The 21664-nt window shown below is 40.0% G+C and overlaps 1 protein-coding gene across 5 annotated transcripts in view; it reads left to right on the plus strand.

Annotated features, from left to right (window-relative positions):
* The window catches only part of FARP1 (FERM, ARH/RhoGEF and pleckstrin domain protein 1), a 333074-nt gene that overhangs the window by 242376 nt on the left and 69034 nt on the right, over nucleotides 1–21664 (plus strand). For 3 of the 5 annotated variants that reach the window (XM_048853831.2, XM_048853866.2, XM_048853836.2), the window contains exons 9-13: nucleotides 3122–3217; nucleotides 4391–4554; nucleotides 7427–7495; nucleotides 8353–8428; nucleotides 9852–10092. In XM_048853831.2, coding sequence (XP_048709788.2) covers nucleotides 3122–3217; nucleotides 4391–4554; nucleotides 7427–7495; nucleotides 8353–8428; nucleotides 9852–10092 — 646 coding nt within the window. The remainder of the gene's footprint in view (nucleotides 1–3121; nucleotides 3218–4390; nucleotides 4555–7426; nucleotides 7496–8352; nucleotides 8429–9851; nucleotides 10093–21664) is intronic. The other 2 variants (XM_048853845.2, XM_048853855.2) reach the window with 1 other exon arrangement.

Genomic DNA, 21664 nt, shown 5'->3' on the forward strand with positions numbered 1-21664 from the left:
GCGGTGGGTGCTGCCAAGCAGCGGCTGGTGCGGCTGGCCCAGGGGCCACCCCAGTAGCAGCCACTGTGGCCAGGACCAGCTGCTGTGGTGGCCCTGGGGTCAGCCACACCTGCAGCTGCAGCTCCAGCTGCAGACGTTCCGGAGGTCCCAGAAAGTCACGGAATCCATGACTTCTGTGACAGACTCGCAGCCTTAATCATAAACAGGGAAAGAGGGTCTCAGGCAGGCATGAATTAGCAGGTTTTGGGAGTAGTGAGTATGTGGAGGTGGGGGAGTGGGAGTTAGGAGGTGTGGGGAGGGGGTCAGGAAGAGGTGGGAGAGAACTAGATGGGGCCTTTCCATAGAGTTCCTTGTGTGGGCTTTGCAAAATCTAGGTTAATCCCTAGTTGCTTCTCCCAGTCAGGGCCTTGCAGCAATCTCTTCATTCTACCTTTGCCCAGTCCAGCAAGCCTCTTCCTCCTGTCTCCTTCCCCCCAGCTTCATAGGCCTATCTGACAACCTGACATTCTGGCCCAAAACATCTGACCCTATCTCTGCATCAAAATTGAGGGTTAAAAAATTGAGTAAAATATGTTTTAAAACTTGGGTTACTGCAATTATTAAAATAACTATTCCTTTTAAAAGCAAAACAAAAACCTCAATTTTTGAAAGAAACTCAAAAGTTTCAAGCCTTTTTTTCAAAATAAAAAAATCGATCTTCTAGACCTTTTAAAAAAAAATAATCTCTGAGCCAGCAGTTCCAATGGGGAGACTTTAAGAATAATAAAAAACAAATCCCACCACAAAACTGCACACGTGTCCAAATAGAAAATGTCAGTAAACTCACAACTTGATCACTTGATCAACAATTGAAGGAATGCCTAAGAACAGTGGCTCTCAGCCTTTCCAGACTACTGTACCCCTTTCAGGAGTCTCATTTGTCTTGTGTACCCCAAGTTCCACCTCACTTAAAAACTACTTCCTTACAAAATCACACATAAAAATACAGAAGTGTCACAACACACTATTACTGGAAAATTGCGTATTTTCTCATTTTTACCGTATAATTATAAATCAATTGAAATATAAATATTGTACTTACATATCAGTGTATAGTATATAGAGCAGTATAAACAATACATTGTCTGTATGAAATTTTAGTTTGTACTGACTTCACTAGTACTTTTTACATAGCCTGTTGTAAAACTAGGCAAATATCTAGATGAGTTGATGTACCCCTGGAAGACCTCTGTGTACCCCCAGGAGTACGCATACTCCTGGTTGAGAACCACTGCCTAAGAACATTGAAAGCTGCTAAAAAAGAACATAGACTAAGTAGTTACACATATGAGCAGCCACATCCACTATATACAAATTTTCCTTAGCCTTGTTTTAAAGCGGTAGGAAGCATTACAAATTAAGGTCCTAATCCTTCAACTAGATGTCTGTGGGAGGATCCCTGCACCTCAGCAAAACATCACTCACTTCACGGGGTCTCTGCATGTGTCGGGGTCCATCTAAGTAGATCCAGTTAAAAGTTCTGGGGGCATGGGCCTGATCCTGGAAAGACATTGAATACAACTGCCATTGACTGTAGCACTTTTTAGTGATCTTGTGTATGACCTCAGTGGGACTCCCCATGATAGGAAGCACTACTCTCAATATTGAGCATTTGCAGGATCAATCCCTAAGGCTCTGAATCGTGCAAAAAAATGTTTCTGTGCAGACTCTTACCCATTTCAGTCAACGCAGACCCACTGTAATCCGTTAGATTCCTTGGCACAAGAGTTCATGCAGTTAGTTCCCTTTGCAGGACTGGCCCTAAATTTCTCCTTTATTGATGTAGGTGAGCAAAATAAACTATAATGATTTTAAAATAAAAAAAGGAAAATAAAGGTTCATTCACAAATCACATAAATGCTGACTGCAAATGTTTATTTTTACTAGAATTTTTTTTAGAACCCATCTGCTGTGCTGTTGAATTTCCTAGCGGAGATGATTGACATTAATATAACTTTGTTAGACAGCAGGCTGATCTAACAAACAGCATCAGGCTTGTATATTTGTCCGATGTGGCAGATACAAAGCAATGTGGTTCTGTACATTTAGGAATCCAGTAGAAACTGCTTTTATAACCATAAGAAACTCTTAAGCAGGTTTATAAGGATATTAGTAATTAAGTTTTTATGACTAAGTTGAAATAGTTAATACTTTAAATCTTCCTCTAATTTTAGCATAGGTTAATTAGAAAATAATGTTCTGCTCAAATGGTGCAATCTGATTGTGAACATACACAAAGCCTTGCATAGCATGACTCATAGCTCCTGACATATTGCTCCTGAGCACAATTGAAGGAATGCCTAAGAATAGTGGCTCTCAGCCTTTCCAGACTACTGTACCTCTTTCAGGAGTCTCATTTGTCTTGTGTACCCCAAGTTCCACCTCACTTAAAAACTACTTCCTTACAAAATCACACATAAAAATACAGAAGTGTCACAACACACTATTACTGGAAAATTGGAAAGGCATTTTTTTGGCTCATCAGATAAACACTGTCAAGTAATTTATATATTTTCCTTTTACTTCTATGAGTATATGTTAAAGATTAATACTGCTACTGCTTACTTCTGCATTTTTGTTCCAGAAAGAGGAGATATTTAAAGGGATGCTGATTTTACTGATCAGATAAAAATAGAGTTTGGAAGTTTCTGTAGTGTGTGAGGAATGGAATAGTTTTTAAAATTCTCTGATAACTTATACAGTAAAACATTTAATAAGATCATACTGTAACATCATCTGGGCAGACTGGGTCGACCTGGGGACACTGATCCTCGCTGGGGTATGTAGGTACTACTGCAATATAAGGCACCCAATCCTGTAATCATTTATGCATGTTCTTAACTCTAAGTACTTGGGTTCAGTGGAATTACTCATGTTCTTAAATTGGGAATGTGTGTAAGTGTTTATGGATTTGGAGCCTAAACAATTAGTAATAGCACCATTACAAGCAAATACATTTTAAACAGTGATTATGCAAAAGTACTTTTGATATCTGTCAAATTTACCTTACAGATGCATGCTTGGAATACTTAAACTCTTCATTTAATCTATAACATGACTTCACTTGGTTTGTCATCTTTAGGGTCACACCAAGATTAATGCCTTCAACTGGGCTAAGGTTCGAAAGCTGAGCTTCAAGAGGAAGCGTTTTCTTATCAAGCTACGGCCTGATGTGAATGTAAGTCCTTGATATTCTTCAAAGAAATTTGAGGAGAGGTTCTCTGGTAAATTCCTAGAGGGAGACAAAATAGATGTTTGAGTGGCCTGGCTTGTAATCAATGGTATTTTTTTTTAATTGGTCATTTACACTTATCTCTGGGGCTAGTGCCTTGATTACGTTTTCTTTCGTGTCCATCTTAAAATTGACATCCACGTTGGGCAGATTCAGCGGAGAAGCTAAGAACCGAACGTCCATGAAAGATATCAAGTATTTCCATGGCTGTGGCTCCACGTACTAAAATGTTTGTCTCGATGCCATGCTGAGTAGGTGAGGCTTCCTGTTAAAGCTGGTGAACTCTGTGTAGTGCACGCTCTTAATAATTAACCTCAGATCGATGAGATAGTGATGTTTAACTATGGGAATACGCACCTTTGCTGTGGTGTGCAGTTGTGATCTTCAGTTTCCTAAGATGGAGTGCTTTTGCCATGGTACTGGGAATGGTCAGGAGATCTCCATTCCCAAGCTGTATTTCTGATTGATGGGACTCTTAGTTCCGAGATATATCCTGTCACGTATATTGTAATAGTGCACAAAACAAACGTTCTGAGGCTGGTATCAAATCAAATGAAAAGATTTAAAGCAGGAGTAGGGAAGCAGAAATGATTAAATGCTTCTCAGGAAAGGGAAAGGACCCGTTAAGCTAGTTGAAGGGCTTCCCGCAAGACATGCCTTTTAAAATGACAGTTCAGAAAAGTTACTGTAATTTATATTTGTATGTCTTGTTCAGGCACTGTGCTTCAAAGAAATATGGATGCTGCTGCCATTCAGTAAAATCCATTTGTTCTTTCCTGGCTGGATGTCACAGGATGGTAAAGTGTCAGCGGGTGGAAATATAAACTAGAATGAGGAGAAAGCACAAGTTATTCTGATTTAGTATACTGCATTCTTAAAATAATTTGAGGAGCCTTGTAATAGGTCTGTTACATGAGACAACAGGAAAAACTGTGGGGAATTGCACTTTGTCCTGCTAAGAGTATATAGGAGGTTGTTGCGATGAATGGGAGGGCTCCTTGGGCCAGGAGACCAGTGAGTCAGGAGAGAGAATTTGTAGCATAGCATCAGTGTATATGTCCAGTGTCTTGCTCTCTCATTTGCTCACTCATGTGTAAATAATGCTATTACATCTTTTAGAATTCATTCCAGGACACCTTGGAATTCCTGATGGCCAGTCGGGATTTTTGCAAATCTTTCTGGAAGATCTGTGTAGAACACCATGCCTTTTTCAGGCTTTTTGAGGAGCCCAAACCAAAGCCTAAACCTGTTCTTTTTACTAGAGGTTCATCATTTAGGTTCAGGTAAGACCTATTTTCCCCTTTCTGTCTCCTGCTATTGTTCCTCTCCGCTATTAAAATCACATTGTCCTTACTTTAATCCTAGATCTTTAATGTTTTTTCTTTGGCGTTGCAAACTGTTGCTTTATGATTGCTAACCCACCTGTTCAACCAGAGTAACAACCATAGTAATGCATGGGAAGCTGTGGAATAAAAGTCTAAATTCCCCTTACAGTAGGTGATGGAAAGTTGCTCCTAAAGGGCTAAGTTCCTTGTAAGCTGCGTGGCTATGCAGCAGCCTATTTAGCACCACGCAGTGCTCAGGGAACCCGCCCTGCCGCGGCCAGGGGAGGGGCACACTGTAGGTGCCAACTTCCCCTCTAGCTGGGGGGTGCATGAGCCCCCCGCCCCAGGCCTCCAAGTCCCTGCCCCGCCTCTTCTCTCTCCCGCTCCACCCTCTTCCCGCCTCTTCCCTACTCGTCCCCCTCCCTGCACCCCAACCCTCTGCCTCAGCCCTGAGCCCTCTCCCACACTCCGAACGCCTCGGCCCCAACCCCACCACATGAATTTTGCTATGTGCACCAATATGGAGGTGACGTGTCACGCACCACCTCCATATTGGTGCACATAACAAAATTCATTCTGTACATTTGTGGGAAAAATTAGATGCAGGGGTTTTCAAACTGGGGGTCGGGATCCCTCAGGGGGTCGCGAGCTGTCAGCCTCCACCCCAAACCCTGCTTTGCCTTCAGCATTTGTAATGGTGTTAAATATATAAAAAAGTGTTTTTAATTTATTAGGGAGGTCGCACTCAAAGGCTTGCTATGTGAAAGGGGTCACTAGTACAAAAGTTTGAGAACCACTGAATTAGAGGGAACGCTGCTAAAGGGTATGGTGAAAAGAAGTCAGTAGTGTCCATTGCACTTGTTCCACCCCAACCCCCACAATCCATCTGTGCACCAGACAGGCCCGCTAGTGCTACCTCCTGTGATTTGTCAACAGTGCCCTTCATGCTCCCAGGGAGAGAGTTCTGCTCTGCAGATCACAAAAGGAGTGGATTTTCCTTGCTTGGCCCTCCTGCAGTCTGACAATTGCACCCCCGTGCTGTTTAAATGCAGTGTTTCTTCTGCATGCTTGACCCTTCATGCCTGTAAGGGGGCTAACAGAGACCGAAATTCACCCTCAGACCAGGTCTAAACGTAAAACTTTGCTGGTGTAGTAATTTTTTTTAAATAATTTTTATACCAGCAAAAGCCCTCGCATAAATGTAGCTATACCGGCATAAAAGTCCTTTTACCAGTATAGCTTATTTCATTCAGGGAACTGGTATAAGCTATACTGGCAAAACCTCTTTTTTTGCAGGTATAAGTTGCATCTACACTAGGAGGGTTTGCTAATATAGCTATATATCTGTATGGCTATACTGGCAAACCTTTTTTAGTGCACACGAGGCCTTGGTGTACAAAAATGCTGATGTGTCACTGCTGCTTATGTACACTGCTGGCTAGACTCTTCGCAGCATCTCCCGTGTAAAGCTGTTTGAATCCTATCGGGCCTGATTTTCCACTAACTGCATCTTGTTAGGTCATTTACACCTGTGCAAAGTGAGTTCAAAATACTACCAAATCAGAGACACCAGTGGACTCATAGAGGCAGGTAGTCATGTTGATATGTCTCTCCTGTCTCTGCCAACTTTCCTTTCTGGGTCTGAAAATTAAAGTAGGTGACATGGAAGGACCTGGAGGTCTTGGTGGGGGAGACAGAAACTGCAGTCTAAATTGTTGGATTTAATTACTGCTATAGTAAATGGAAAAAATTGTAGACATTCTCAACATATTAAATTAAACATGCACATAGTTTGGAGTGGAGCCATGTGCTGATTTCATGTCTCTCACTGTGATCTCTGCTGAGTTCAGTCTAGGAAAAGTGTTGATCTTCATCGTTGCAGTAGGCCTTGCTGTAGTTTGGCCAATTGACAGCTCGAACAAGTATGGAGATTTTTGTTCCTCACTGGACATTCTCCAGGGTGTAGGATATGCATTTCTAACTGAGTGTAAATCCTATTGCTTTCTTTTTCTTCTGGTATTCATGTCCATACACTGTATCAATATTTGGCATTGGCTCCCTTTTTATGGAATATATAAGAGCAAGGCTTGAAATCCATGTAAGGCTGAATCTGCAGAAAATGTTTGTACCTATAGTTAAATGTCTTTAAGATCAACAGTTGAATCCTGAAATGTATTTCCACTATCCTTCATACAGTACCAATGTTTACTGACACCAGTTAATAGAGGTAAGACTGAAATTTAACTTGCAGAAATTATTCAGATACATTTTTTCATAGGAAGAGAGTTGAAATCTCTCTTTCTTGCCTTTATCTTTGGTGACTTCCCAGTAACATAATTCAGCATAAAGGAGGCACAGTTGAATTTAGGCAGTGGTAAAATGGTCTGTAGTTTATCTAGCTAAAACTATTTTCATGGCAAAAAAATGCAAGTGACATTTTATCCATGGATGTACAATGAGATCCATTGCATTCTTATTGTGAAATGTGAGTTAATGCTTCTAGTAGAAATAATTGTGTCGTGGTTTACTATGAGTTCATGGGATACAGTATCTAAAACTGCACACCGGCATGCCTGGCTGCTTAGGTGCACCTCTAAGGTTGGTAGTGGGTGATGAAATGAGAATATGGACCGTATGAAGCGGTTATCACTGACAATATGGTTAAATCAAACTCCCTGCAGACCAATGTGCATTTATGATACAAAAGATGGTTCATCACTTTATGCCATAGAAATGAAAAGTTACATAATAAATCTGCTCTGATTATTTGTATTAAACATTAACAAATGTAATACCTTAGACTGGTGGCTTAAGTGTGGTTTTGTTACAGTGGCCGGACTCAGAAGCAGGTTCTTGACTACGTTAAAGAAGGAGGACACAAGAAAGTGCAATTTGAAAGGTGAGAGAAGGATTACTGAGCTGGTCTAATTTTTCTAATGCTATTGAATTTGGGACCATTAGAGCTTACCAGTTAATTATACTGCTGGGCCCTGACTCTGGCCTATGCAAAGTCCCCTTTATGTTGCTTCAGCAAACCGTCACTGGCATAATGGCCCCTAGGGGTCGGTTACCATCAGGCATAAGTTAGAGCCACCCTGAGATTTCTCTAAATTAAACTAGGGGCCACCCCAGCCTCCAGCCAGCCCTGTGAAACTTGATCAAATTGCTGCGGTTGTTATGGGCTTGTAACTCAATTAATAGGCTGGATACTTTTCAGCATTGCATATCCCACTGACAGATAACTTCCCCTCAGACTCAATGAATATCAGGCCCTTTAGTGTGGGATGTGATTAATCTGCATAAATAGAAAAGGATTCAATTTTTTTAATAATAATGTACTCCTGAGGATTAAGGGGATAAGTAGCTTTAATTGGCCCAACTAACCAGTGGTTGTTAATTGAAAGCTGTCAGGGGAAGGCTTCTAACTTGGCAGTGCCAATTCTCTTTGAATTATTCTGAGTCCTGGTGAGTTTAAAGTCACTGCTGAAATGTACAATGAACCTGGCAACAGTTTGTGTTATGACTCATGTTCTGGTGATGGAAGATTTCTGCTTCAGTGGCCTACATTCTCTTTTATGGTGTTTATATAAAACATTCTCCATTTAAATTTTACTAAAAGAAAGAATGTGAATCTGTTTCAAGGCAAACATTTATAAAGCTGCCGTTTGGTGCCTTTGTTTCTTAAGGAAGTGACTGCTGCTGATTATTTATGAAAACATGTATATGGCTTTAACTTCTTAATGTGATTTCTCTCAGGAAACACAGCAAGATTCGTTCCATCAGGAGTCTGACTACACAACCTTCAGAACAGCATTCAGAGGTGCCAAAACAAGTCAGTAATGTTGATGAAACCCAGTCTGATGTGCTTTAAGCATTTCCTGTTGAATTACTAATTAGAGGAGTTTAATTTAAAACTACATGGGCATTCTTTTTCTTATATCTAACCTATTTTAAAGATTCAAATACCCTGGTACAGTGATTCCAAATCACTGGTAGGGCTATCCATTCTAATACTTCAGGATTTTGTAACTCGGGATCTGGAATTCCCACTCCTTATCATGGCTGGTCCATTATGTGTCTCTGGTGCCCATTTGCCATTCAGTTGTGAGCACATTAACCTACAATACAGCAAGACTAAAAGGTCTGCAGAGTATGTGTTTGAAGCAGCCTTATCCCCACGGTGGGTTAAAATGCACAGAAAGGATGGGAAGGCGCAAGTAGTAGGGACTACCTGGCACAGTCGAGCTCTCAGCCTGGTGAACTGATGCCATTGCCAAAAATGTGAAGAACCCTTGTCAGGTTCTGAGATTTCTGCTCCTGGTTGCCCCGAGTGAAGGAATGAGTTTTTTCCAGAGGTCAGTGATAGCAGATTTCATTTGTCCTTGACAAGAAGTTCTGTTGTGTTGACCTGAGAGGAATTTCAGTTAAGAATTCATACGTTATTATCTTTGGTAGATCGCAAGCATTAGTTTTGTTTCTATTAACAGTAAATGGCTGCTGTTCAAAGCAGAAGTGGCAGGTGCAAGCTGCCTGGTTAATATATTTAAAGTGGCCCGCAAACTTCTACCTGCACAACCTTTGGCTTGCCTTAGCAATTTGTATTGGTTGCCTATAGAATCATACCATCATTGCAAGCTGTTCTAATGAACTCAGGGAAGGTACAATTTGTAGTCCATTCAAAAGATACCTTAATATTTTTAACACCAAATTAGACAGAGGGAGCAAAGCACTGGATGTGTACTGGCACGCTTGCCTGGAATGAAGACAGTCCTTTGACTAGTGGTAGGGATTGCTCCACCAGCTGAATGTGGGGTTGCCCACAAACCTACTCTGGGAGTTTTGTTCTTGTATGCAATTGGGCTGCACTGAATTTAACATTTTTGATATTCATCTCCTTTGCCAGTCTAGCTTCTTTAAGTAGTGCAGGTATGCTGGTGTTTGTACAATGCTGGTTATTGCCCACATGTGTTGTATCATCATAAATTGCAATAATCTATAAAACTTTTTGCCCATTTATTTCCTTTTTCTCCAATGCTTAGCTCATGTTCTTTCCTGATCCATCATCTACTCTTCATGCTTGGAGGCTTCCATGTTTTTTAAAGTATGAGTTACCAGCTCTGTTGTCAGGAGAGTCCTACATGGGACCTATAAGTTACAGGGCATGATTCTGGTGCTTTTATTGTGAGCAGGCACTGAGATTTTTCCTTCTTAATGATCTCCCCTCTTTTTTTTCTCTTCTGTCTTTCTCTTTCCAGAGCTGTAGCTTTACATTTGCAGATGATGCAGATTCCCCAGTGGTGCAGAGCTGCCGGCAAGGGAAGGAACTGAAAGCTTCAGCGGAAGATGTTGGACAGCGCAGGAGCCCTTCCCTGAAGAAGAGCCCTAAGGAAGGTGGAAAGGTGGATGGAGCGGCGATGGTGACAATGGAGGAAGAGGAGGAGGTCGTTAAGGACAGGACACAGCAGACTAGATCTCAGTCGCAACAACCAAGCACAGGTCCAGCATCCAGGGCTGCTTGTGGCAGCAGCACCTCAATTCCTTTTATTGACTGCAGTGATGTAGATAGCGAGTATGACCTTCTCAGAGGACAAATAACCTGGTCACATTCCCAAACAAATGACAATTATGAGGGTGATTTGACCAGTGGTGCCTATATTCTCTGTAGAGATGAAAATCGTAATAGAACTAGATATAGGGATTCCTCAGCCTCTATAAAGATTTCCCAACATGACACTGAAGAGTCTATTGATGATAACCCAGCTAATATGTCCTTCTATGTTGGTGGGAGCCCCAAAATGCCAAGACACAGCTCACTGGTTGACGAACTGTTTAGGGGCCCTGACAGCCGCAGTCCGTTGGCCACTCCACTGCCACCCAGTAGCAAAGGGTCAAGTCCTAACATGAGTTTGAATAGAACTGGCTCTCAGGGCTATGTCTCAGAGAATGGCTATGAGTGCAGGGCTAGGAGTGATGAGGAAGATATTCATGCCTGTAGCTGCCCTGGGTATGGCATATGTTCTCCGGGTTTGCAAAGGCCTCGTTTGCAAAAAATGCAAAATGCCCGTAACAAGTCAGAAACCGACCCATTTATCCTGAGTCAGGTGTCCTCAACGCCAGGTCAGGAATACAGATCAGAGAGACATTGTAAAGGGGGGCTTGTTAAAACGGTTCCTTTAGAAGGCAAAATGATGGCAAATGGGGTGTCAGGTACTGGACAGTCAAAGCAGAGTCCAGTCATGCAGTCTTTCTATGCCAGTGGCATGGTGGATCATATGGCTGCCATCCAAATGATGGAGGGCTCCACCAGCAGTGGAACAGAGTCCAGTGATTCAGACTCAGAAATCGTCAACCCATTTACTCACCCTCTTGTGTTTGGAAATCCCATAGTGCTGAGCTCCTCTCCTATACCTAGGAATAAATACTCCTTTGGCAGCCTTCAGCTAGATGAAGAGGTAGAGGAAGATGTGTCTGTTGGTCTTGGTGATGAAGATAGTGTGCATGTCTTTAGCTGCTAGGAACCTGAGCCTGAGTTCCAGTTTTAGACTGAGACCATTTATATGGTGGTTACTTGTGAGAATGATCTGGTCTTCTGGGGGCTGATGACAAGTATTTTGTACAAATGCACTAAGCGTGCTGTTTAGAAGGAGGGAGGATATGCAAGAGATGTAGTAATAAGAATAGGTTGCAATGGAAGCCTAACAAAAATGTTGTATCTTCTCGGAAGGGTGGAAGGAGAAGAACCATTATTAATTTGGTTATCTTTGTGGTATGTTATAATTAGATAGAAAGTATACACTTGACTGTTCTTTATATAAAGTCACATGTAGGGTAGGTATGGTGGTTTCTGTGACAATTGAGTGCTTATTTTGGAAAAATATAAATGAAATCACAGTAGGCGCATTGTGCTCTTTTATACGAGTCAAATGATTTTTTTTCTCCCATATAAGGAAAGCTGCTCTTCAGTGCCTCGTAGGGTTAGGGGTGACATTTAATTTACAGTCAAATGCAGGAAACTTGATATTCAGGATCAAGTCTTAGTGAAACCTTGAACAAGGTTAACAAATCCTTTTTATAGCAAGAATTACATCGTTTGGCTGATCTTCTAACACATGTGAATTGCTGAAGTAAGGGTACAAATTATCCATGTACAGGAACTGTTGCAGCTTTGGCTTTTTATTTAGTGGGTTATACAGTTTGTCATATCTGGAGACATAGATTCTAGAATTCCTTCTCCTCCTCACCCTGAAAGACAGCGGAAGAGACTAAAGATGTGATTTAAGTGAAGAATCTTGATGAAAGTGGCACTGATTAAGAGTAGCATGGATTGCCTTTTCTGAAAGGCAGCAACCACGTCCTTCACAAGCATGTTACAAAGCATGTTTGCAGTACTGTTGTTTGCATTTTTCCTTCCCTTTATTTTATCAGCATCATGATACACAGCAATATCAAGGGTTTTTTTTCCATGAGTAGGAAACAAACGTTCATCTGAGCAAGATCTAGTTATTTTGTGGTAGCTTAATTATTTGTAATACTGCCAATATATGGTAATGGCTCTTATCAATTTTTTTATTGTGTGTTAGGGACCAAGACATTTTATCTTCATGGAGCCAGCCTCCCCACCCCCAGACTGACTGCCTTCAAATGTGTTGTACTGTACATAGAATAGCGTCATTTGTTGTGTGCACAGAGAGGGGATAAGTCTGTGAAAACTTTTGTTTCACAGATTAAAACATTTTAGATCTTAAGTATCTATCCAAAAACAATAAATCAGTAGCTCTTACATAACTAAGAAAATTTTAAGAAGACGTACTATACAGCAGCTAGCCTGAGATAACTACTCTCATGAGACAGGATATGCTCTTCACCCTACCAATAGCCTTACTTTTATCATTAAATGTTCTTGGTGGAGGGAGGGAAATAAATAAATTTAGTCTGGCAGAAGTTTCAGCTGAACTGTGCGAGTCACAAACATTTATGTCCCCACTTGAATAGTGATGAGACAAGGGTTTTTTTAATCTAGGCAGTCAATTTCAGAATCTTGTTTTCAATTTTTATAAAACAAGGAAAACAGGGAAAGGTTTTATAATTTTTCTAATGCCTTGATCAAAACATATTTTAACAAGTGTTTAATATGAGTGAAGGATATTTTAATACCAATTTACGGTAGTTTAGAAATATATTTCACCTTTTATTTCAGTAGCCTGTAGCCTTGTGTAAATAAGGAGTTTTATTCTGTCCCGGTTCCTTAGTTTATTGGTTCCTCTTTTTTTAGTAATGGGTGCCCCTCAGCTGTAGACATAAGTGAAGTTGAAGCACTTCTTTAGGAAGTGGTGTCATAATGGCCGGTGGCCTGGAGTGATGGTTCCTGTGGCTGTGTGGTTGAAGATTTGAATCTAGAAACTGCAGACTGATTATGCTGAGGGAAAAGCTTGCTTGTATATCGTCCTTAAAGAAAGTTGTCTCTTTTTTGGACTTAGAATAGCTGTAACTTGACTGCCTTCAACTTTTGTGTATTTAAGATGTTATATAGGTAAATGAAGTCCATTGTGTAGAAAATTGTCGGTGTGGATCTTGTGTGCATATGAGTTTCTTGTTGGCATTTGTACTGCTTTGTACTATGCAGTAGAGTAATGGCAAATTGGACATGCATTAGTTGCTTTGGTAGCCTTATGTCTAAAGATCAAGTAATTATCAAGATGAAACTCCCAAGATGAAAAGGAGGACTTGTGGCACCTTAGAGACTAGCCATTTTATTTGAGCATAAGCTTTCGTGAGCTACGGCTCACTTCATCGGATGCATACCGTGGAAAATACAGAAGATGTTTTTATACACACAGATCATGAAAAAATGGGTGTTTATCACTACAAAAGGTTTTCTCTCCCCCCACCCCACTCTTCCATATTTATAAAAAGTTACTAGATTTCATGTTGTTTGGAGATAAGCAAAAATCAGATCTTACAGGGTAATGTTGACTACACATACGCTATTTTCTGTCGTCACAAATACAACCTTAATGACCACTTTTACTATCTTGACATTTCTACAAAGAAAATGGTTATGTTATTTTACACCATAGTTGTGAAAGTAGCTCTAGTAGCCTGGAAATATTGACAGCTTAAGAGATAGGTTAGTAGCTAAATGAAATGTATCTGGATTTTTTTCTTCACCTTTTCCTTTTAATATTGTTCCAAACAACATGGAGTTCAAAATTTCTCTTCAACCGTTTCCTTTTATCTGACAGTACTATATGTATTTAGTTTTTTTTAAATATACACTAAGAATTACTTCAGTTTGCAGAAGTAGCTTTAATTCCATAGGCAATCGTTTAATTTAAACTGAATCACTCCGGTAGTTGTCTATATGGCCCTTGCAATGCCGTTTAACAACATTAGACAAGCATTGAATTAAAACCTGTGTATGGGTCAGATTTTTCCCTCAAACACACTACTTGTATCTGGGGACTTGCCAGGAATTTAAACATAGCTGTCCCAGCGAATAATATCATATAAAACTAGGGGCCCATCACAATTTAGCTGTGGGTGGTTTCTGTGGGACCAATGCAAAGGGGTACTGGGGAAAAAGAACAGTAGGTTGTGAGGGGGAAAGAGGCTGAAGATTGCAAGTCAACTGGTATAAACTCTTGTTCTTTTCCCAAAATGCCAAAGTTAAGAAAGACATAGTCAGTATCAATCATGTGAGATGCTGATTAATCTGCAAGTCAGCTGTGGACTCTGTGAGTCTACCTCTGGCCTAATGCTGTTGTACATGTTGTTTGTAGTCACAGTAAATGGTTTAATACTTCACAGCTTTTTCAGTGGGTTCTGGAATGTCACCCATCTAAATTACTCATGGTACCATAATACTTACAGTTCACACTTCTATACCTTTCATCTTTATTCATAATAATTAATTAAGCCTCAGGACACCCCCGTGAATATTAGATGGGGAAACTGAAGCACAGAGAGACTTTAGTGATTTATCCAGAGAGTCATTGTGAATAGAGGGACTAAGAGACAGTGGCAGTTAGGAATAGAATGGAGTTCTGTCTACTAGTCTGTTTCTCTAAGGACTTGACCACACATAGCCATTCACTAACTATTTATTGGGAAAAGCTTTCTCCATTTCTCCTATATACTGGATACTGTTGGGGATATTTTTTCCTTAGTTTCTTTGGAAATCAGCATTTAGTAAAACTTAGTTTACCTGGAAGACCTGGGTATCATTGAATAAGTTTGGCTCATTTTATTAAAACAAATTGATGTAGGAGCCATGACTTTGCTTAGGATAACATTGAGCTTTGGATAACTGCAGGGACCGTGAGACTGTCTTCACTGGAGCCCGCAGTGCTATTTCCAGCTTGGGTACACGTACCCACAGTAGGTGTGATGGCACTTGGACTAAAAACAGCAGTGTAACTGTGACAGTGCAGGCGGTGGGATGTACTAGCCACCTGCACGAGCACATCTGAGACCCTAGGTATGGGGCAGCTAGTCCATCTCATCATCCCTGTAGTCATGGTTACACTGCTTTTTTTAGCACACTAACTGGATCAGAGCTTGCACTGGTATATCTCCTCAAGCTGAACTTGCACCTCCAGCTCCAGTGTAGACATACCCTGAGAGCTGGATAGTCAGGCTGCACTGAATTTGATTTAAACTGGTCCACATTCTGCACCTAACAAATACGTATTCCTCATAAACCGCAGAGTGGCCCATTTTCTCAGGATGATCTCCTGAAATGAAATTGTACTATCCAATTTCACCCCTGTGTGAACTGATATGGCTGCTTCTGCTGCAGCTCATCCATTGTATTGTTCATATGCGCTTAAAGCTTATTGTCACATTCAACATTATGATGTACATCAAATATAAATTGCAAAGGAAATTCATCAAATCCCTAATTATACTTCATACATATGAAAAATGTGAACATACAACTGACTAAAACGATTTCTGTTTGCTTGTGTTTTATGCTTACTTTATGTGAGCTGGGATCAAATGGAAAATTGACTCATGATAACCATTATGAGAAGTAACGTTTCCGTAACTCAGAAAATTCAGCCAAACTTATAAATTTTCTAAAAGCTTAGAGATGATATGAAATTAAGGCAGTAAATTATTATAACACTTTCTTTTGGAACATTGTCGCGTTTGCCAGAACAGATCATAACTGTTAGAAACAAACAAAAAGTGGAAACGTATTTGTCAGTTAGTTCACTAAATGTGACTCATGATTTGATGTGACTGCTCCAGGGCCATTTATCATGAACATCCATGTTTCTTTGCCCAGATGTTTGGGGAGCAACTTTCATTTGTGCAAACAATCATATTTGTGCTGGAGGAGCAATAGTAGTCATGCTGCAAGTGCTTGTTTGGTCTCTCCATTTATACAAGGTATAAATAGTTTCGTCTCTACATTTATGCAAGGTAATAACAAATGTTTTTTAAGTACATCAGAAGCAGGAAGCCTGCTAAACAACCAGTGGAGCCCCTGGACGATTGAGATACAAAAGGAGCACTTAAAGACAATAAAGTAATCACAGAGAAACTAAATGAATTCTTTGCTTCAGTCTTCACGGCTGAGGATGATAGGGAGATTCCCAAACCTGAGCCATCTTTTGTAGGTGACAAATCTGAAGAATTGTCACAGATTGAAGTGTCAGTTGAGTGTCAAGTGTCACTAGAGGAGGTTTTGGAATTAATTGAGAAACTTAACAGTAACAAGTCACCAGGACCAGATGGCATTCACCCAAGGGTTCTGAAAGAACTCAGATGTTAAATTGTGGAACTGTTAACTATGGTTTGTAACCTGTCCTTTAAATCAGCTGACTGGAAGATAGCTAATGTAATGCCAATATTTAAGAAGGGCTCTAGAGGTGATCCTGGCAATTACAGACCGGTAAGTCTAACGTCAGTACTGGGCAAATTAGTTGAAACAATAGTAAACAATAAAATTGTCAGACACGTAGAAGAGCGTAAGTTGTTGCGCAAAAGTCAACCTGGTTTCTGTAAAGGGAGATCACGTCTTACTAATCTATTAGAGTTCTTTGAGGGGGTCAACAAACGTGAACAAGGGGGATCTAGTGGACATAGTGTACTTAGGTTCCAGAAAGACTTTGACAAGGTCCCTCACCAAAGGCTCTTATGTAAATTAAGTTGTCATGGGATAAGAGGGAAGATCCTTTCATGGATTGAGAACTGGTTAAAAGACAGGGAACAAAGGGTAGGAATAAATGGTAAATTTTCAGAATGGAGAGGGGTAACTAATGGTGTTCCCCAAGGGTCAGTCCTAGGACTAATCCTCTTCAGCTTATTCATAAATGATCTGGAGAAAGGGGTAAACAGTGAGGTGGCAAAGTTTGCAGACGATACTAAACTGTTCAAGATAGTTAAGACCAAAGCATACTGTGAAGAACTTCAAAAAGATTTCACAAAACTAAGTGATTTGGCAACAAAATGGCAAATGAAATTTAATGTGGATAAATGTAAAGTAATGCACATTGGAAAAAAATAACCCCAACTATACATACAATATGTTGGGGGCTAATTTAGCTACAACTAATCAGGAGAAAGATCTTGGAGTCGTCGTGGATAGTTCTCTGAAGATGTCCATGCAGTGTGCAGCAACCGTCAAAAAAGTAAACGGGATGTTAGGAATAATTTAAAAAGGGATAGAGAATAAGACGGAGAATATCTTATTGCCCTTACATAAATCCATGGTATGCGCACATCTTGAATACTGTGTACAGATGTGGTCCCATCATCTCAAAAAAGATATACTGGCATTAGAAAAGGTTCAGAAAAGGGCAACTAAAATTATTAGGGTTTTGGAACGGGTCCCTTATGAGGAGAGATTAAAGAGGACTGGACTTTTCAGCTTGGAAAAGAGGAGACTGAGGGGGGATATGATAGAGGTATATAAAATCATGAGTGGTATGGAGACAGTGAATAAGGAAAAGTTATTTACTTGTTCCATAATATAAGAACTATGGCCACCAAATGAAATTAATCAGTAGCAGGTTTAAAAAAAATAAAAGGAAGTTCTTCACTCAGTGCACAGTCAACCTGAGGAGGTTGTGACGGCTATGACTATAACAGGGTTTAAAAGAGAACTGGATAAATTCATAGAGGTTATGTCCATTAATGGCTGTTAGCCAGGATGGGTAAGGAACGGTGTCCCTAGCCTCTGTTTGTGAGAGGGTGTAGATGGATGGCAGGAGAGAGATCACTTGATCATTACCTGTTAGGTTCACTCCCTCTGGGGCACCTGGCATTGGCCACTGTGGGTAGACAGGATACTGGGCTGGATGGACCTTTGGTCTGAACCAGTATGGACATTCTTATGTTCTTACATGCATTTATTTGGTGGGAAAGTGACAAGAGAAAATTGAATGTAAAATCTGCTAAACATCTGTAAAATCTGATTTCTGTCTCTTCCTCTCCCTCAATTTTAAATTTAGGGGTCCCTATATATAGTTAAATATAAAGTTATTTCTTGGTCAAAAGAGTATGGGAAAAAATATTTTCAACATTAACATTTTCTAGCCCTGTTGACTTCCAATTTGTGTCTCTGTAAAGTGTTTCCCACTGTCTCCCTGAGAGATTCAACCATCCCAATGATTCTTCAGGCAGTTCTCTTGTGTATAAAGGATAGGACATGGAATCAGGGAATAGACTATAAAATGTGACTTAGGCAACCAGGATTCTGAGTATCAGATATTCAGTGGAGAGCTCACTAACAGTTCATAGAAACCCATAGGCCCAAATCTTGTTGAGCAGTTAAGAATTATTGCAAATTGTGACCCTTTAAAAGACCATTCTTCAACAGAAAAAGGGGTAAAATCTGACTAATAAATTGTTTTCAACAAGTAATAATAATACTAATAATACCTAGCTCTTACATAGCCCTTTCCATCAGTAGGAAGTAGCAAGACCAACCAGCTATTTTAAAAGCCATGATTGAACAACTCTGGGGCATCGTAGTGATATCCAAAAATGATTTCACAACAAAGTAAATTTTATTCTTAATGAAGAAAATCAGTTACTATTTCCATTGTTCCTTGGATTCTCTGCTCATATGTAGTAATCATAATGGATGATACTTACCCCTGTGTAGTGGACCAGGCCAAGGCCTATGTACTAGACTAGTCCCACTTAAACCAGTAAGATTGTAGTTACTGGTTGAAATGAGGAATGAATGTGAGGGAAGAAGGTTCTGTGCTCAAATGTACATAAATTAAAGGTGCCCAGTGTCACTTCTAGTTTTCCAATGTGCTCCTCTTTTCAAAGAATATAATTTCTTTATGCACCTTCTGTTCCCCTTAATGCATTTCTCTCCCAGGCTCTAAGAGTCTGGAAAAGTCCCTGAGGTGTGTGCGATTTTGTACGTTGTAGAGCCTCACCTGACAAAAAAGAAAAAGTTTGTAAAATACCCTTCTCTAATTAAAAGTAGTTACAATAAAAAAATGTTGGTGCATAAGTAATGGAAGAACATGGCCCTTCTCTATTGGTTTTGCTTACTTGAGGATGGTTAAGGATAAGATTATGTCACGAAGTCATGGAAGTCACAGATTCCGTAACTTTCAGAGACCTCCGTGATCATTTCCACTTCAGCCCCAGTGTGGTGGGGCCAAAGCTCTCAGTCACTTGGGGGCAGAGCTGTCAGCCTCTGCTGGTGGGGGGTGCTGGGCACACCCCTCCCGGCATGGGGGCTCTGGCTCTCTTCCTCTGCTTGGGCTTCAGTCAGGGCGTCCCCTCCCCCCACCATTATTTTTAGCAAAGGTCACAGGCGTTCGTGAGTTTTTGTTTATTGCCCGCAACCTGTCTGTGACTTTTACTAAAAATGACCATGACAAAATCCTAACCTTAATGATAGTAGTGTTTTGGATTTCTCATTGCAAATGGCTTAAGGCATTGCAGCTCCTGGAGCCAGCAGTGAAGTAGACAACTCTGGTTTTTCTCACAAATAGGTACGGGACTGAAATCATTCCTGGAGTTAGTAACTCCATTGACTTTAATGAAGTTACTTCAGGTAAGAATTTTGCCTAAGCTGTCTTTTATCGGGAAGGGAAGGAAATACTGATTGGGAATTTAAACCAGTGAAATGTTGCCTACACTATTTCAATAAAGTATGTGCTTCTAAAGTCGATGAAATATACCTAGAGGCAGGCAAACATTTGTTGACTAATTTATAACAGACACTGGGTCTGCTGTACACTCCATGAACAAAGACATCTGCAATCTCCTTTCCTACAGCAGGGCTATATTATGCCATTGATACTGTTTTTACAAGTGGAATTTCTGCTTAAAAATCAAAGGCATGATATACATTGAGTTTCGCTTAGGTTAATTATAAAGCAATTCTTAGGAGTGTTTTTTTTAATTCCCTATCCTATTCCTGTGTTTTCGTCTGTAAACCATGTGGGATTAAGTATGTGTGTGGGGGTGGTTTAATTTTTTTTATTAAAAGCAGTCAGCACTTTCTTTTACATTTTATGAAGTTTGAGAAGCCCTTTGGGCCTAGCTGAGCTGGGTGTTCATGGGTGTGATTTCAACAAGTACAAATGTAAATAAGGTGGTTGTTATTACACTAAAAGAAGAAAAACATAGGTGCATAAAAATATGACATGATAGTACTTCAAAAATGGTGGTTTTGCTCTAGAGGAGATTAGATTTAAAAAAAATATACTTGATTCCCCAAGAACAGTAAAAATATCAAAGCTCACACTAACAAAAGCTAGCTCTATAATTAGTAATATTCAAGCTGTCATTGATCGAACATGAAGAGATGATGGCACATGAATACTTTCACAAGACAAAAGCTTTCTGGTTTGTTAAACCAGGTTAGCAGTTTCCTTTCAAATGAGAGCAATTGTAATTTTGCCTGTGATAATTTATGAAGAGATCAAAGGTAGGTCTGTCTTAGTGCCGTGAATGTTAGCGCTGAAAGCCTGTTGCTTTTCCAGTAAGCACTTGAAATCTTTGATTAGCTGAATTCCTTATTTTTTACCTTTCCTGCTGAGAAATTGACTTGAACCACTAACAAAAATTCACAAGCTTGACAGTATTTCATTCATCCAACCCTTTCCTGATTTCTATATGTATCTTTTCAAATAAAAGTCTTAATAGACAAAATTAACGTTTTTTTAATCAAAAATTGCTGGGGACTTCATTCTCATTTTTGTCATTTGTTTAATAACGTTTAAAGAGAAACATTTTTTGTTTCATTCTATGCACTGTTTTGTCAGCATGTACCTCTCTGGGGGGAAAAGCCTTTTCAATGTTCTGTCTTTATCCTCAAAGCATGATGTATCTTCTGTTCCTTGCATTGTTTGGAGCACTATCTCAATGTCCTTTTACTGCAGAAATACCTATTTGTACTGGGAATACCTATTTCCTCTTTTACAGTGATCCTGTTCTCTTAGAACACTCTTCATTTCACAATTGGACAATGCAAGATCTCTGGGTTGTGAGGTTTCAAGAATAGAAACCACACCACATTAGAGAACAGAAAAGGGGCGGGGGGGAGTGACCTTCACTGTGAGTACTTGGGCCCTGTTGAGCACACAACTGGTGTGCCCTACATTTTCTAATGAAGGCTGCACTTAGAATGATCAAATCAATATGCAATTGCTTTTAAGCAGGATCACTGCAGTCTTGAGGAGATGTCTTGTTGAAATGGACAGTATCTGTGGCATGAGCTTATATGGGGTGGATGCACTAGAATGTGTAGGTAGCTATTTATTAGTATTGTTTCATATGCATATTTTTAAAATTAACCTTTTTATATGTAAGTGTAAGGAGGAAATTTTATACAAACTGTTCTATTGCTGTCTTTTATGCAAAAATGGAAAGATAAAAGTTAGGAAAGAGGAATGTCTCATGACTTTGTATTTCTCCAGTTTGTAATGTTTGTTCTTTGTTTGTAAGATTTGAGAATACCCTGATGTAGGCCAACAGCAGCAGTTACTGTCTGATTTCACACTCACCACTGTCTAATACTACGGTATACCAATAAAGCATGGACTTGTACCAACTGGAGGGATTGCTGGCTGCTAAACCAGTACCA

Source organism: Caretta caretta, chromosome 1 (genome assembly GCF_965140235.1).
Source record: "Caretta caretta isolate rCarCar2 chromosome 1, rCarCar1.hap1, whole genome shotgun sequence".
Taxonomy (NCBI): Eukaryota; Metazoa; Chordata; order Testudines; family Cheloniidae; genus Caretta; species Caretta caretta.